At 30.6% G+C, this 17,325-nt stretch overlaps 1 protein-coding gene and 1 pseudogene across 2 annotated transcripts; one reads left to right on the top strand and one right to left on the bottom strand.

Moving 5' to 3' along the window:
• Positions 1 to 303: 303 nt before the first annotated feature.
• Positions 304 to 3,402, bottom strand: LOC123217188 (probable WRKY transcription factor 51). 2 transcript variants are annotated; one of them, XM_044638019.1, is made up of 3 exons: positions 3,087 to 3,402; positions 2,843 to 2,998; positions 304 to 886 (listed from the first exon to the last, which is right to left on the bottom strand). In XM_044638019.1, the coding sequence occupies exons 1-3, from the start codon at positions 3,329 to 3,331 to the stop codon at positions 667 to 669; spliced, it is 621 nt and encodes a 206-aa protein (XP_044493954.1). In that variant the 5' UTR covers positions 3,332 to 3,402; the 3' UTR covers positions 304 to 666. The 2 variants fall into 2 exon arrangements, with proteins under 2 accessions (XP_044493954.1, XP_044493946.1); XM_044638011.1 differs by having other exon boundaries at positions 3,081 to 3,402.
• A 1,138-nt stretch (positions 3,403 to 4,540) lies between these two features.
• LOC123214959 overlaps positions 4,541 to 17,325 on the top strand; it is a 55,905-nt pseudogene continuing 43,120 nt past the window's right edge.

Genomic DNA, 17,325 nt, shown 5'->3' on the forward strand with positions numbered 1-17,325 from the left:
GTATATATATTATGCATGGCTAAATTTTCGAGCAATAATGGTTTATTATACAAAACCAACTATATTATTATCTATTGATAACAATGCTGAACTAAGCTCAAATTAAAGTGTATATTTAAGGATCAAAAGTGATTTTATCACATATGGTATCAATCTAGTAATGTTATTACTTGACCCTTAACATTTTACATGTTACACAAAGTCACCAATTTTTGTGACGTTCATCTGTAAATACTAACAAAAAGTACAGTGACGAACAGCTTGCAGTGTTGTAAAAGTAAAAATAAGAACAAAAAAAGGAGATATGTGAACCCAAAAAACCAAGTTGGGCTCCAAATCCATATAAACGATTTCTTGGCGACTCTATTAGCATCACTTGAGCCCAAATCAAAAACTTTTAAACAAGCATATGCATGGCTTAAAAAGTTCATGCGATGGTATCGTATTATACAAGATGTGCTACAAGTTGACAATGGTTAAACAAGCTTAAATTAAAGTCTATAATGACAATCTAAACTGATTTCATCACATGAGGTATCAGTCTGGTAATATTACAGGAACATAAAATCAGTATATTTTAATGATACCCATCGGTGAATACTGAAAAGTGTGCAATGATAGGCTAACTATACTGATAATTCGATATGAAGGAGAGAAGATAGATAACTATGAAGAAGAAGAAGAAAAGGGCGGAGAAGAAGCCTGAGATGTCCATGCATCATTAGGAAGCGTATTGAGAGAAGGGATTTGATTATAATAAACAACACAAGGAGTCTCATGGTTGTGAACTCCTTCATAAGTTGTTATCACATAGCTTGAATCTTCTCTATCTCTTTCTACTCTTTTCTTCACATTGCATCCTTCATTTGAACATTTGTAATAGTTCCTACATTTTAAATTTATTAGTTAGAAAAAAATTAACTTATATTTATCAGCCGAATTTGTTCCTTCGAGTGAACAAAAAATAAAAAAGAAAGAAATGATGAAATTTTTACATAGGGGTTAGTGTGAGGAAGAGGAAAAGGGATCAGTCCACATGTGTTAGAAAATGTCTTCATGTTTGATTAGTTATATCTTTAAACTAATAAAGAAAAATGTGATCATGATAATCAAACAATAATTTTTTTTTAATATCATCCATATTTTCACTCTAGGAAAGGAAGAAAATGAGAAAGAAAAAGGGAAAAAAACAGAAATTTCAATTTTTAGTGACACAATTAATCACATTTTCTGGAAAAATAAAAAAGACCATCCGTTATGTTATTTCAAAATATTTTATCTGAGTATTTGATTCATTATCACATTTATGTGAGGCATATGAATTTAGCCAAATACTTTATAGTTTATATTATATACTACGTTACTAAATTAGTATTGGATTCGAAGTAAATTGACTTGAACGCAATTGTTAGTTTGGCTCAATTGACACTAACATTAATAGTCATGATTTGAACTTGAACCATGGTTTTAAGATTCTATAACAACTGAGCTCAAATTTGACTCAAACATGACTTAAGAAAAAGAAAATCTTTCAACTCAATTTCTAGACACCCAATAGGTGCCAAAGCTTATAACTTATAAGATTGACATTGTCAAAACTAGTAGAGCTCAAGCTTAAACTTGAATTTGATTTTCTTGAGTCGAACTAAACTCTAACAAACCTAAACTCACACATAGTTTGATTCGAATCTATCATTTACTTATCATGTATATATTATTTTAATAGAATGCAAATTGGATAAATTTCATACTATATATTTAAATATTAGAAGTCAACCATCTTGACGAAGTCCCCAAAATTATTTATAATTATATATATATTGTCATTATGTCTTCTACTGTACATTCTTCTTATATTTCACAGCCGCCTTGCTTTACAAGTTGAGACAACTAGCAATTAAGAAGTAGAGCCCAATTGTTACCATTATGAGGGACAACTTTTAAAACATGAATAATTTAGTCGAATATGTGTGTGTGTGTGTCTGTGTATACATTACCCCCAAAGATTGCCTTATTTTACTAAGATCCTAATTTCAAATGTGATGTTTTGTAGAGAAAAATATATAATTTACCACTTGAATTAAATCCACTAGATTAAATAGGAACTACCTTGACTCATAATCTTAAAAGTAATTAATGTTTTGATATTTGTCATTCGTTCGATGTGAAATAAGAAAGATTATCAGTCAGAAAAAAGTATTTTATTAGCTATTTAAATAAACAACTAATAGCTAAATTTTTATATCTCTCTGTGTGTGTGGTTGCTGCTTAGTCTCGAGTCTCCTTTCAAAAATGAAAAGAGAAAATAAAAATGTTTATTTCATGTAAATTAATAGTGCATAGTACCCATTTGCAAGTCCTTTTTAATGGTACAGTCCCTTTCAATTATTTCCCTCGGTCACCAATTAAAGCTTTAGATTTATGTCCAAAGTAAGCTTCAACTTAAGAGAATTAATCCTTGTTTACTGATCTTAATTAAGTTGTAAATGAGATCATAAAATGAGTGTAACAATAGTATTTTATCATGATTAGTGAAAATAATCAGCTTCAATGCTACGAATACGATTTTTAAAGAGCATTTTAAAAAACAAAAGCGTCTTTGAAGCATGTTTTTATTGAACTGTCTTCAAAAGTTATAAAATATTTTTAAAAAAATCATAAGCCATTTTGACATTGGTTAATTTTGAGTTTGATGATCACTAACATACTTACAATATTTATTTTTAATCATAATTAATATTTAATTAATTAATCTAATTTATTCAAATAATAACAATTAATCGAGCAATAAACAAACAAAACATTAAAGCTAAAAATAATCATATCTTAACGAATTAATTACCTCGGATTCGGGCTGTTTTTCACAGACTTCTTCCCATATTTCCTCCATTTAAATCCATCATCCATAACTTCAAGCTCCGATTTCGTCTTGAAAGCAACCCGGTTGCCCAATTCTGTGTCCTTCTTCTTCTTCATCGCCATCCTATTCTCGCATTTCCTTTAATCACATAATAATCAAAATTAATAATATCAAAAGAATAAATAAATAAATAAATTAATTAATTAAATAAAATAATTACACTTGCATGTTACTGTTGCTTGAGGTTGCATCACTGGATGTTCCCTGGGGGATCGTTTCCGAAGACACCATGCTTTGAGAAGAGTAAGAATCTTGATTATCTTGATCACGATGATGATGATCGTGGTGATAATAATCATCGAAAATCAGATAATCTGAGATTTCGAACTCCGGCTCGACCATCGTCGCGTTATGATGATGATGATCGAGAAATAAGGGAAAATTAGGGTTCTGATTCTGAGGAAAGTTCATTGTTACTGAAGAAAAAAAGGTGCAGAATAAGTGAAGAGAGAGAACTTGACACAGGAGAGAAGAAGGCTAAAGCTTGACTAGCAATGGAATATTTCTTTCTTTATATAAAAATAAATAATTATATAATTAAAATATTTATTTATTTATAAATTTTGTATTAATTTTTCTTTTTTTTTCAGTTGCTCCTTCATGGAAACTTTCCCAGGAATACAACGAAGGTGGCTTGGGCATTCCCACTTATCAAAATCAGATGTGGACATGGAGATGATGTCAGCATGATGACGTATCATGGATTGAGTGAGAACCGCCATTTTGGTGGGCCACATGTTGTAGTAATCACTAATGAACCCAATTTTAACACCAATATTTTATTTTATTTATGTTTGATGTGATACCGTTTTTCACTTTGGAGATTTCTCGTTTACGATTGGTTGTGGTTAGTTTCAAATTTAAAGTAAAAATTTGAATTCTCATTCTTTTAATTTTAAAAAAATCAGTATTCACCCATTATCAAATTTTGTTAATAAATTTGTTAAGCAAAAGAAAATCATTTTAGATAGATTATTCTATTCTATTTTAAATATTTTAAATGTTCTAATAAAATTTTTAAAGAATTTTTAGAAGTTTGAAAAAAGTTTGAATGTTTTTGAAATTATTAAAATTTCAATTTTTTTTTTTGTAAAATATAACATTTTAAAATTAGTTAGAGTTTTAATATTTCAAAAAAAATCTAATTAATAAATTTTTTAGCTAATAAAAATATATAGTAATTTGGCATTTAAATTAATTGTTAATGGAAGTTTGGTAATATTATCAAAAAGGAAAAATAATTATTTTCAAGAAAATAAACTCAAATTCATTCACAAAAACAGGGAAATTAATTAAAATAAACAGCTAGTTTGCTGCGTAAACCTTTTTTCGATACGAATTCTTAGCTTTTATCTTTTTAAGCAAATCATATTTTTCATTCCAAAATTACCCCTCTTTTAATTTTTCAGCTTTTACAGTAGCTTTCACAGTATTAATCTCTTATATTTCAGACGATACGCATTAAACTTAATTTTTCTGTAATGAATAATATCTACAGATGAAAAACAGATTAGTTTTTTATATAATAATTGATTCTTATATACATTTATATAATTATAAAATGATGGATATACCGGGCATTTTCTCAAAACGGTGCGTTTTCTTCAAGCAGGTGCGAAAATGTGCGAAATGATGCGTAAAAGGGTGCAGGTACATGAAAGGGTGCAAAAATTTGGAAAGGGTGCGGGAACGGGTGCCGAAAGGGTTGCAGGTGTGTGAAAGGGTGCGACAATTTGAAAAGGGTGCGTGAAGGGGTGGAGGTGCGTGGAAGGGTGCGACAATTTGGAAAGGGTACATGAACGGGTGCGGGTATGTGAAAGGGTGCGACAAATTTGGAAAGAGTGCGTGAAGGGGTGCGGATGCGTGAAATGGTGCGACAATTTAGAAAGGGTGCGGGTGCGTGAAGCGGTTTGGGAACGAGTGCGGGTACGTGGAAGGGTGCGAGAAATATAAAGGGGTGCGGGAAATGCAAATATATATTATATTAATAATATATATATATTATTAATATAATATATATTTTTTTATATTTCATGCACTCGCACCGTTTCATGCATCTTTTCTAAATTGTCTCACCCTTTCACGTACCCACAACTCTTCACGCGCCCTTTACAAATTACAGCATCCTTCCATGCACCCGTACCTTTTCACACACTCTTTCAAATGTGTTGCACCTTCCACACACCCGTACCCTTTCATGCATCCCTTCAATGTTATTGCATCCTTCTCCGCACAACACCCTTTCACACACCATTTCTCACATTTTCGCACTCACTTGGAAAAACACACCATTTTGAGAAAACACTCGGTATATCCATCATTTTGTAATTGTATAAAAGTATATAAAAATAAATTATTATATAAAAAATTAATCTTATTCATTACAAAAAAATTAAGCTTAATATGTATCCTCTGAAATATAAGAGATTAATCTGCGAAAGCTGTTATGAAATCTACTGTAAATGATGAGATATAAAATGAGGGGTATTTTTGGAATGAAAAATATGATTTGCTTAAAAAAGTAAAAGCTAAGAATTCTTATCGAAAAAGGTTTATACGGCAAATTGGCTACTTATTTTAATTAATTTCCCCAAAAATAAATACCAGGTGTGAATTTAGTTTTTTAAAACTTAAAGAGTGTAAATTCAAATCATCAAACCTTGGGTGAGAAATAATGATTGACCTAAAAATTGGTATTGAGTTTAAAAGTAAAAAAATACGAGTTGATTATTGTATATAGGCCAAAGGACTATTTACCACCCAAAGTTTGTTGTTTTTCCAAGTATTCACCCTTTAACTATAGAAATACCAAATGCCCACCTATCCGTGGTTAATTTTAACACTTTTCGTTAGGAAAAAGGGTAATATGGTAAATCTGCTTCTCCATTTTAAAATAGGATAAATGATTTTCAAAAAATGAAAATCTGCAACAAATTAATGTTGTAGGTGAGGCTTGCACACACAACACACGGATTGATGATGCGTGGCATTAGGTTTTTAAAAGCAGAATGATTTTGTGGTGTTTATCAATGATTTACAGTTTGCATAACCTTGGTGGTTGACGTGGCAGTAGGAAGGGAAGACACTTATTGAAAATAGGAAAAATTGGATACATAAAAATAATTCTCAATTGTCAAAAATTTTGTGGTCGAAGGATGTGTTGCAGTATGTATTAAATGAGACATGATTATTTTGAAATCAACAATGGGAATTTTTTAGCACAAATCGACGACAATGGATTAGTCTAGGGAAAGTGAATAAATGAACATGCGACACGTGAAGGGGTTTTGTGTCATTTCACTCCAATTTGAAAAACGATTTTTTCTGTCTTACTAATGAACGAGCAACACGTGTCCAACCAACATCAGAATTCAATTTGAACAAAACTAAGGCAATGCCCTTTGCAATTCATTCTTTCATTTGACATTTCATGTGAATTATTCTTTCGGCTACCTTATTTGAGTGTGATCATTGGTGAACTTTTAACAACAACGACAGAGACGACCATGACAACATATCGTTCGTTGTTACCAAGAATGAACGAAGTAGTTTAGCATTAATGAAGATGAGAAAGTACAACTTGTTTGGCTGGGTATGACTTGTTTGATAAGCAATAATTCTAATGACAAGCATAGTGACTTTTCGTGGTGATTTAAATAGGAACGACGACAAAGTCTGCTCCAAGTGAGGCTTTTAGAAAATATTTCATACCGTTAAGGTTTATTCTTTTGACTACCTTGTTTATTGATACTGCTGAGTGCACTATTTGTGTGACATAAAACATATTATGAAGTTGATGTTTGTAATAGTTTTTTATTTATTAGGGTATTTAGGTACTATGATAGTCTGTGCTATGTTAGGGTTATGCATTATATGTTAGGGCAACAAAAAATAATTAACTTGGGGGTTTTGCATGTATATTGTTTACATATTATTTTGGGTTGACTCATACTTTCATAAGTGTTCAATTCTATGTATGAGTATTATAAAGTTGATGTTTGATGTTTGTAACAGTTTTTGATTTGTTAGAGTATTTGGGTACTATAATAGTCTATGTTATGTTAGGGTTATGTATTATATTTATATTTTAGGGCAAAAAAAAAAATTTAATGTGGGGGTTTTGTATGTGTACTGTTTACATATTATTTAAGGTCATTTTATATTTTCATAAGCATTCAGTTCTGTGTATGAGTATTAACTGCTTTTGTTTGGCTTGTGTATGAGTATTTTCATTAGTATTCATTTCTGTGTATGAGTTATATGTTAGGGCATGATCAATTTTGTGAGTGCATTACTTACTCGTTAGTGTACATACTAAATATGATTATTCCTACATAACATTGCATACATGCTTAATATTTCTTACTCTAGCATACTGCCATGTTTAATATTGCATACGTGTTTAGTATCTCATAATATTGTATACTGCTATATTTCTGTTAAAACAGTGTTTTTGTTATGTTATTGTGTAAGTTGTATCATTGTTATATAAGCTGGAAAACCCGAGAGTGCAATGCTACTAGCATAAAAAAGAAGGTTTGCCTAAACTTTAATTTTTTCAGGTGTAACAAAGCCTTGTAACAGTGTTGTAAGTTGCAACAATAATTCAATAGCAATGCAACAATGCATGAATGCTCAAGTGAATGCCTATTTATCTACTGTTTAGGGTAATTTTACAGTAATGATATTCTTCTTTAATATTGCATACATGTTTAGTATCTCATAATATTGCATACTGTCATGTTTCTGTTAAAAGGGTGTTGTTGTTCTGTTATTGTGTAAATTGCATCATTGTTACATCAGTTGGGAAACCTGAGAGTGCAATGCTACTAACGCAAAAGAGAAGGTTTTCTTAAACTTTAATTCTCTCTGGTGTAACAATGCCTTATAACAATGTTGCAAGCTGCAACAATAATTTAACAACAATGCAACAATGCATGAATGCTCAAGTGAATGCCTATTTACCTACTGTTTAGGGTAATTTTACATTAATGATATTCTTTTTTAATATTGCATACATGTTTAGTATCTCATAATATTGCATACTATCATGTTTTTATTAAAAGGGTATTGTTGTTATGTCATTATGTAAGTTGCATAATTGTTACATAAGCTGGGAAACCTAAGAGTGCAGTGCTACTGGCGTGAAAAAAGAAGGTTTTCTTAAACTTTAATTCTCGTTAGTGTAACAAGGCCTTGTAACATGTATGCAATATTAATTCTTCTTTAATATTGCATACATGTTTAGTATCTCATAATATTGCATACGGTCATGTTTCTATTAAAAGGGTATTGTTGTTATGTCATTGTGTAAGTTGCATCATTGTTACATAAACTGGGAAACCCAAGAGTGCAGTGCTACTGACGTGAAAGAAAAAGGTTTCCTTAAACCTTAATTCTCGTTGGTGTAACAAGGCCTTGTAACAGTGTTGTAAATTACAACAATAATTTAACAACAATGCATGAATGCTCAAGTGAATGCTCATTTCCCTACTGTTTAGAGTAATTTTGCATTAATGATATTCTTCTTTAATATTGCATACATGCTTAGTATCTCATAATATTGTATATTGTCATGTTTTTGTTAAAGGGGTGTTGTTGTTGTGTCATTGTGTAAGTTGTGTCATTGTTACATAAGCTAAGAAACCTAAGAGTATAGTGCTACTGGCGCGAAAGAAAAGGTTTTCGTAAATCTTAATTCTCTTTGGTGTAACAAGGCCTTGTAATAGTGTTGCAAGTTGCAATAATAATTTAATAACAATGCAACAATTCATGAATGCTCAAGTGAATGTGCATTTCCCTATTGTTTAGGGTACTTTTACATTAATGATATTCTTCTTTAATATTGTATACATGCTTAGTATCTCATAATATTGCATACTCTCATGTTTCTGTTAAAGAAATGTTGTTGTTGTGTCATTGTGTAAGTTGTATTATTGTTACATAAGTTAGGAAACCTGAGAGTGTAGTGATATTGTTCTGCCTGTTAAGTAAAATCAATCCACCTTCATTTTTAAATAAAATGTTATTGTTTTAACTAATTCTATGTGTTATAGGATGAGTTCTACAATATTGTTCACTCTCAAATTTGAAGCTTATGACATACCATGTGAAATAAGAAATGTTGATCCAGATGAGTATAACTTAATTGTGTTCATCAAGGATGTGAAACAATGTATTGCAAATGAAAATAAAGAGGTGCAATTTTATTCGGATGAGCAGATAAAAGTAAAAGCTAGATTAGCTAATGGAGAGGGTAATTACATCATTGACAGTGATAAAGTCATGATGTATCTGTTTGTAGAATATTATAAAGCAGGTCAACAGACTATTCAAATGTATGTTGAATATTCCAGTATAAAGTAGAATTTTTTCACCTCTACCACCTCCAAATAGTTAACCTAACACCCAACCATCTAAACCTAACACATAAACATCAGATCCTACTTGTACACTATTACACCCAAAAAATTAACCCAACACTTAACCAACAGAACCTAACTCACCCATCACCTTCACAACACCTGTAGCAACAAACTTGTCTGAGAATTCTAATGAGGATAAAGTATTTATCTAACATGATGATGACTTAAATTAGAGTGATGTATCGCATGAAAATAAGATTATTAGTCTTACTGAAGTTGAAATTAGATCTAAAACTGTTGATGATGATGAAGAGACACGAGGACTTAATTACGAATCTGACAATGATGACGAGGAAAGTGATGAGGGAGAAGAGGATGGTGTAAGCAGATTAGCTAGGCATATGAGGGGAAAGACTTTTAAGAAAGTACAGATGAAAAGATTTATTTTAAGGTTGGACATATTTTGAGAGTGTTGACCATTTCAGGTGTGTGCTCAAAGATTACAATATAAATCATGGGTTTGTTATAAGAAAGATATACAATGAGAAGAAAAGAATAAAAGTTATGTATAGATTTGAAGGTTGCCCATTCCATCTATATGTAACTCTGATGGTAGATGGTCATTCCTACCAAATATGTCAGTACGAATATACACACACTTGCTTTCGGGTTCATAATAACCCTGATACGAGTGCATCATGTATAGTAGACAAATTCGACAGGTTTATAAGGTCGCAACAGGGGAGTAGCATTAAGCTTCTAGCTACTCAGTTGGACTAAAAGCATTTTTTAAGGATAAATTGTAAAAAGTTATATAAGGCTAAGAAGATAGCCACTGGTTTATCATCAAAGAAGCATGTTGAGTCGTTTAACTGGCTGTTTAAATATTGTCGTATTTTGTTGAAGACTAATCCACGATAAAAAATTGTCCTAAAGGTAATTAGGGGTGAAATTCCCTTAACACCACATTTTCATAAGTTTTTCCTCAGTTTTGCTACACAGAATAAGGGCTTTTTAGAGGGATATTGTCATTTTATAGGGGTTTATGGATGCCATCTGAAGAAGCATTTTGGGGGAATCTTGTTGTCTACTATGGCGATTGATGCAAAAAGTAGGATATTCTTATTGGCAATCTGTGTTTGTGAAGTAGAAAACAATGATAGTTGGGGTTATTTCCTAGGGATGTTGAAAGAATTCATGGGTGATGTTTTGCCTATCACTTTCATGAGTGATAGGCAAAAGGGAATAATACATCCTTTACAAACTCAGTAGTGTAATGGGAAGAATTGATTTTGTGTAAGATGTATATGCGAATTTCAAGAAAACTTTTTCTAGGATACATCTTCAAAATTTGTTTTAAGGTATTTCTCGATCATCAAATAAAGTGGATTTTTAAGAGGCATTAAATAAATTGAAAGTAGTCGATGAAATAGTTTACAAGTGGGTAATTGACAATGAGTTAGATCAATGGTCTAAATTTGACTTTAACACCAAAGCCAAATCTGACCATATCACAAATAATGTGTCTGAAACATTTAATAGTTGGTTTGGAAAAGTTTATGAAGTGCTTATTCTTAGTTTGTTGGAGTTGTATCGAAGAAGAATAATGAAGAGACTTCAAAGTAGGTTGAAGGCAGGACAAAATAGGTTACTACATTACCCCCACTAGTTGTTAAAAAATTAAACAAAAGTATTAAGATAACACGAAATGTCTCTGTTTTATATGCTAGACTGAAAAAGTTCAAGGTGATTGATATGAATGGTATTCCAAATAGAACATACACCTTGAATTTGGACAAAAAAATGTGTGATTGTAGGATGTGACAGTTGTCTAAGATTCCTTGCCAACATGTGGTCTACTCAATATTGTGCATGAATTTCCCAACCTTTGATGAGTTTGTAGATGACAGGTTACAAATTTCAGTATATATGAGAACATATGCTAAAATGATTCATCCTATTCCAGATAAGAAAAGCTGGCCAGAGGACTGTGAAAAGAAGTTGTAGCCACCTGTTAGGCCTACCAAACCTGGTTTACACTTAGGTGTAGTTAATGCCATGAATTGGGGCACAACAAAAGGTCTTACCACCATAATCTAGACAATGTAGGAAAAAAAAAAAAAAGGTATTGCTTCTGTTTTTATGTTATTTTTCTTTATGCTACTATTTATTATGTTTTATTTAGCCTAATCATTTTTTTTCCTTATATCAGAGAAGAAAAATCCCAACCATGGAAAGTCAATCAGCTAAAAGTCAATTTACTTCATCTTCTTCCTCCTCACAGCATCCACAGTCACAGATGTAATGAATACTTCTTGTAGTTTTGTTGAATATATGAATCTATGGATTTTGAACTATATGGCAGTTAGATAATCACATTAGATAAATTTGTTGGGGTATGTAAATGTTTTGGATTATTGCTCTTAGTGAAATATTTTGTGTATGTAAATTTTTTAGATTATTGCTTAGTGAAATATTCTGTGTTGTCTATTCAACATTTTTTAATCAAAATTTTCTATAATTGCATGCATTCTAGTACTTGCATTGCATTTCCAAGTTTTTAGTACCTGCATTGCATTGCATTTCCAAGCTTCCAGTACCTGCATTGCATTACATTTCCAAGCTTCTAGTACCTACATTGCATTGCATTTCTAGGTTTGCATTTTCAGGTTTCCAAGTAGACCAGTATTGGCATTTGCATTACACTCAAACTCTTTGCATTTCGTTCCATTAAAATCCAAGGCAATTCCAAGCGAAAATCTAGAATTCAAACCAAAATACTGTATTGTTTTCAGGCCAGGAAAGAGAACAAATGAACTTACCAAATGCACATTGATACTAGTTAAATTCCATGGGCTGAACTGCTTAATATTAACTTTAATTTGGAATAAAAAATTTGGTTATTTAATTTAGAGGAAATTTTGGTCTTTTAATTAAGGGTACTTTAGTTATTTTATTGAAAGAGGGTAATATAGTCTTTTGGCTTGTAGGACATTTTTGTCATTTCAATTGAAAAGGGTAAAACATTCATTTTAATCATTCTCTAACGGAAAATGTTAAAATTAACCACTGATGGATGAGATTTTGGTATTTCTATAGTTAAAGGGTGGATACATGGAAAAATAGCAAACTTTGGGTGGGAAATAGTCCTTTGGCCTTGTATATAGATTGGAGTTCAAGAACATAGCTATATAAGGGAAATTAAAGTAAATGACCTAAACATCTAGGCTTTAAGTGAAATTGTCCCATTTTATTGGATTTAAGTAGAAATGCCCCATTTTCTCTCAAATTACCAAAATACCCCTATAGATAAACTCAAAAAATATCAAATCCTTACCTAAAGTTTTCCCACGACACCGTGCAAAAAATTTCAAAACCCATGGATGCTTCCACGACATAGCAAATTCGATATTTCAATTGAATTTTTTATGACAAAAATGATCAAGAAGGTGAGTAAATCATCCCTTACCTTGTTTGAATCAATTTTATGTTTAGATTTGATAAATTAGAGTAACATTTAGGGCATTTTTTGTTTAGAGTTTTGTGATTTAAACAATTAATTTTGTAACTTGATTTGTGGTTGTTTTGGATGAATTGTTTAGACCCATTATGTTTAACTTAGCGTACAATTGTTTTTTTATTGAAATGGCAACCGAAAATTATGATTTTGGTCAAAAAATCAATTGATTTTCAAATTGGAATTCAATCTAGGGGATTTTCGCAAACCTAGAGATTCTCGAGTTGAATGACATGGGAGAAGGGGGCAAATGCAAGTTTTTAAACAATAGGGTTTTTGGATATGCAGTTTTTGATTTTTGTGATTTCTAAGGTGTTCAATGCGCAATTGTCAAATTTCAGCTCAACTTTTCGGTATTTATCATTCCAAGGTATTTGAACGTGCAATTTTTGAATTTTTGATCCGTTTTTTTATATTTTCATTTTAGGGTTTTTTGAGATATAATTTTTGAATTTCAACTCTGTTTTTTTATTTATGTTATTTTAGGGTTTTGTGAAATATAATTTTCAAATTTCATATTGGTTTTTCAATAGCTCTCATAGTTGAGTTATTTAATATGTAGTTTTCGAAATTCAGATTCATTTTTTTATTTTTGTTATTCTAGGGTACTTGGACATATAATTTTCAAATTTTTAATCAATTTCTCAATTTTTGACATTATAAAGTATTTTAACATGTAGTTTTTGAATTTCAGTTTTGTTTTTCGATATTTGTCATTTAAAGTTTTTGAACGTGTAGTTTTTAAATTTTAGTCTAATTTTTTTATTGTTGTTATTCTAAGGTAGTTCAACATGTACTTTTTAAAATTTAGATTGATTTTTCAATTTTTGTCATTTCAAGGAATTTCAATGTTTAGTTTTTGAAATTCATGTCTGTTTTTTATTTTTGTCATTTTAGAGTATTTCAACTTGTAATTTTTGAATTTTTAAGTGATTTTTTGGGTTTTGACATTGTAGGGTATTTTAACATATAATTTTTAAATTTCAGTTCTGTTTTTCGATTTTTGTCATTTTAAGGATTTTGGACGTGTAATTTTGAAATTTTAATCTAGTTTTTCGATTGTTATCATTTTAAGATATTTAAACATGTACTTTTCAAAATTCGGATCAATTTTTTGATTTTTGTCATTCTAAGACATTTCAACGTTTAGTTTTTAAAATTTAAGTTTGTTTTTTTATTTTTGTCATTCTAGGATAATTTTCCTTATAATTTTTGAATTTTTGAGTGACTTTTCAGTTTTTTCGATATTTTTCATTTGAAAATTTTTAGATGTGTAGCGTTCAAATTTTAGCCCAGTTTTTTTATTATTATTATTCTAGGGTATTTTGACATACACTTTTCAAATTTTAGATCAACTTTTTAGTTTTTATCATTTCAAGGTATTTCGACATTTAGTTTTTGAAATTTAGGTCTGTTTTTTTATTTTTGTTATTTTAGGGTAATTCAATTGGTAATTTTTGAATTTTTGAATTTTAGTTTTGTTTTCTAACATTTGTCATCTAAAGGTTTTTGGACGTCTAGTTTTCAAATTTTAGTATAGTTTTTTATTTGTTTCAAATCTATGGTAATTTCACATGTAATTTTTTAATTTTTGTTTGATTTTTCAGTTTTTGTCTTTCTAGGTATTTCAACATTTAGATTTCAAATTTTAGGTCTGTTTTTTTCTATATTTGTCATTTCCATCTCTGTTTTTATATTTTTTTTTTATGAAATTCTTATAAACTTAAAATTTTTTTACAAGATATTTCCAATAAAAGAAAACATTATGATGGTGAATTAAGAATCTCAGATCTGTAATGACACTTTTGAGCATAGGTTATATGTTGTGTCCAATGCACTGTTATATTGAAGATTAAGTCTACATTGACATCAGAGCAATTGCAGTTGTTTAAAAGGACGCGTTTTAGGCATCTCCTTCGATTACTAGATATCATGTTCAGTGGAGTGTTGATGTACTCATTTCTGCTACGACAATTATATCGGGGCTTAGGCATAAATGAGTTTTGGTTTAGGGTAAATAATATTAATGTGAGATTGAACCCATTCGAGTTTGCACTAATGACGGGTTTATCATTCAGTCGGATCACTGCACTTTCATCATATATTCCACACAGATCTGACCATAAGATTAGGGATACCTATTTTCAGGGATGTTAGAAGGTGCAATGTCATGATAAAGAGCATGTTTTCTTGGCTAGGTTATGGGGGGTTGACGGTATCAATGCCGTCAAAATAACCTTATTATATTGTTTACATATGGTGTTATTGGAGAATGATCAATGGAAAAAGGTATCTATAGAGTATTTCCAGTTGGTTGATCATTCAGATGAGTTTAATTCCTATCTCTAGGGTGCTCTAGTTTGGAAGATGACATTCGAATCGATGTCTTAGGTGAGTGATAGAATCTACTCCGGCTAAATGCTTGTCATACATAAATATGATATCCATAGATTTCCTATTGCATTTTAGGTGAGTATATATTTGTGGATTATCTATATTGATTGGCAAAAAAAAATTAATTAAATTTAACTATTAATGTTTATATTGCAATATTGAATATATGAGACGATTGATACCCTGCATAATTGGGTGGATTTGCTTGATGTCTATATATCTTCACAAATGTTCATATGGCATATTTGAGATGTTCCTAGTTAGAGTCATACGAGAACTGTTTTCATGTGGCATACCGATGCCTTAAAAAATGAGCCTTACTCTATTAGTGAAACCCCATCTCATATAGTAAGCCCTAGCTTGAAGATGCACCATATCAAGAGATTTCATCATAGCCTCAAAATCTGCTTCTGTATATGACTTTGTAGCTTTCGAATATAAACATGCAACCTATGAGTTTATAAATAATATGAGCATTTTATTATCAAAACTTATACATTGTTAAATGGTATAAAAATTTTATACATGTATAAACATGTTATCTATGAGTTGCATTTGTACTTTGATCACATGTTATAGAAAAGGTGATGACAATAACACCTATGGTGTACATCTAGAAAAACTTCAGCTATTGCAGAGCATATAACATGATATCGATATGAGATTATTGCCAACACTTGGATTGTATTGATGCATTATTTAACCTTCATTAGAAACCAACACCACATGTTATGATCTTTTTTACCGACATCAAAAGCAATTAGGTATATCTAGTCATTATCATCGAGGCTTACTACAAGGAATAAATGTCTGAGATATTGACTTTTAAGGAAAGTAGCGTCAATGCAAATAACATGTTCAATATATTGTTTAAATACACAAACGGAACATCTCAATGCCATGAAAAAAAATACTTAAATCGATGTTCATCGTCTATTTTTATACCTGTCATGCTTCTCGGATTAGCACGTTCTAAATTATGTAATAATTAGGTAAGAGCATAAATGAATCTTCTACTGAGCCTCTTAATGAATTTAAAGCCTAATTTCTTGCTTGCTAGGCTTGTGAATATGAAATGTCAATTTTATGTCTGTCAGTGACATTAATAATGATCTCTTTAGGCTAATAAATTCAATCAATCAACACAAACTTTGACCTCATTAATTGTCCATAAGCCTAGGCCTAGCTTGACTGTGATGTGGTATTATTTGATTAACTAAACATGTGTGAGTTGCATTCATTTTACCAATTTGAAAGATTTGACTGGATTTGACTTTGGCTCTCGTTAAATACCATTGACATTTTTTATCATAACACTGAATCTTTTATCGCCCTGTGTCAAACTTAAGCACTCTATATTAAAATCTTTTTTCTAAGGCAAATTGGTCCACAACATCTTTCAAGTGTTTTTTTTTAAATGAAAAATGTCACCAAGTTTAACAACATTGCCCTCTTGGATTGATTCTACACCATTTGATGATGTTAAAGGCTGTGAAGAAAAATGGACAAGCCACTTAATCGTGGGCACATTGTCAAAAAATGGTCCTAAATAATTTTCACCACCCATAATTAGATCTTTAAGTTGTAAACTATTTATATCACAGGTAACAAGTGACATATCCTAAAACTTTACCTCATCAAAAGGAATATCAGATATCTCGTTCCTATTAAAGTCACCTCAAATGAGAACCCTCTTTTTGTCTCCATGAACCCATTCATCAGTAATATAAAATGCATTATTGTTGAAATCAATCAAGTTTTCCTAATCAGATTCTTTTTTTTACTTCACTAATTTCTTCTTGTCCTTTGATCAGGATACATGTAACAAAAACAAGAATACATTCCTTAAAGTATTGAGACATGTTAATAAGGCCTTGGACATCTTCATCATTTTCAATCTTTAAAAGGCAATCGAGCTCAATTCTTATTGGTTTCATACATAGTTGAATGTAGTTTTTGATTGGATCAATACTGCAATGTTCATTCAAGAGTTTGATAAATCCCTCAAATGTTGTTCTAAAGAAAATTTTAACCAGCTGTTTACAATCTCCAACATACTTCATTATGTTCTCACCACATTGGATCCATTCTCCTTATAAACGAACAAAATCATAATCAATCATTTTAAT

Source organism: Mangifera indica, chromosome 1, assembly GCF_011075055.1.
Source record: "Mangifera indica cultivar Alphonso chromosome 1, CATAS_Mindica_2.1, whole genome shotgun sequence".
Taxonomy (NCBI): domain Eukaryota; kingdom Viridiplantae; phylum Streptophyta; class Magnoliopsida; order Sapindales; family Anacardiaceae; genus Mangifera; species Mangifera indica.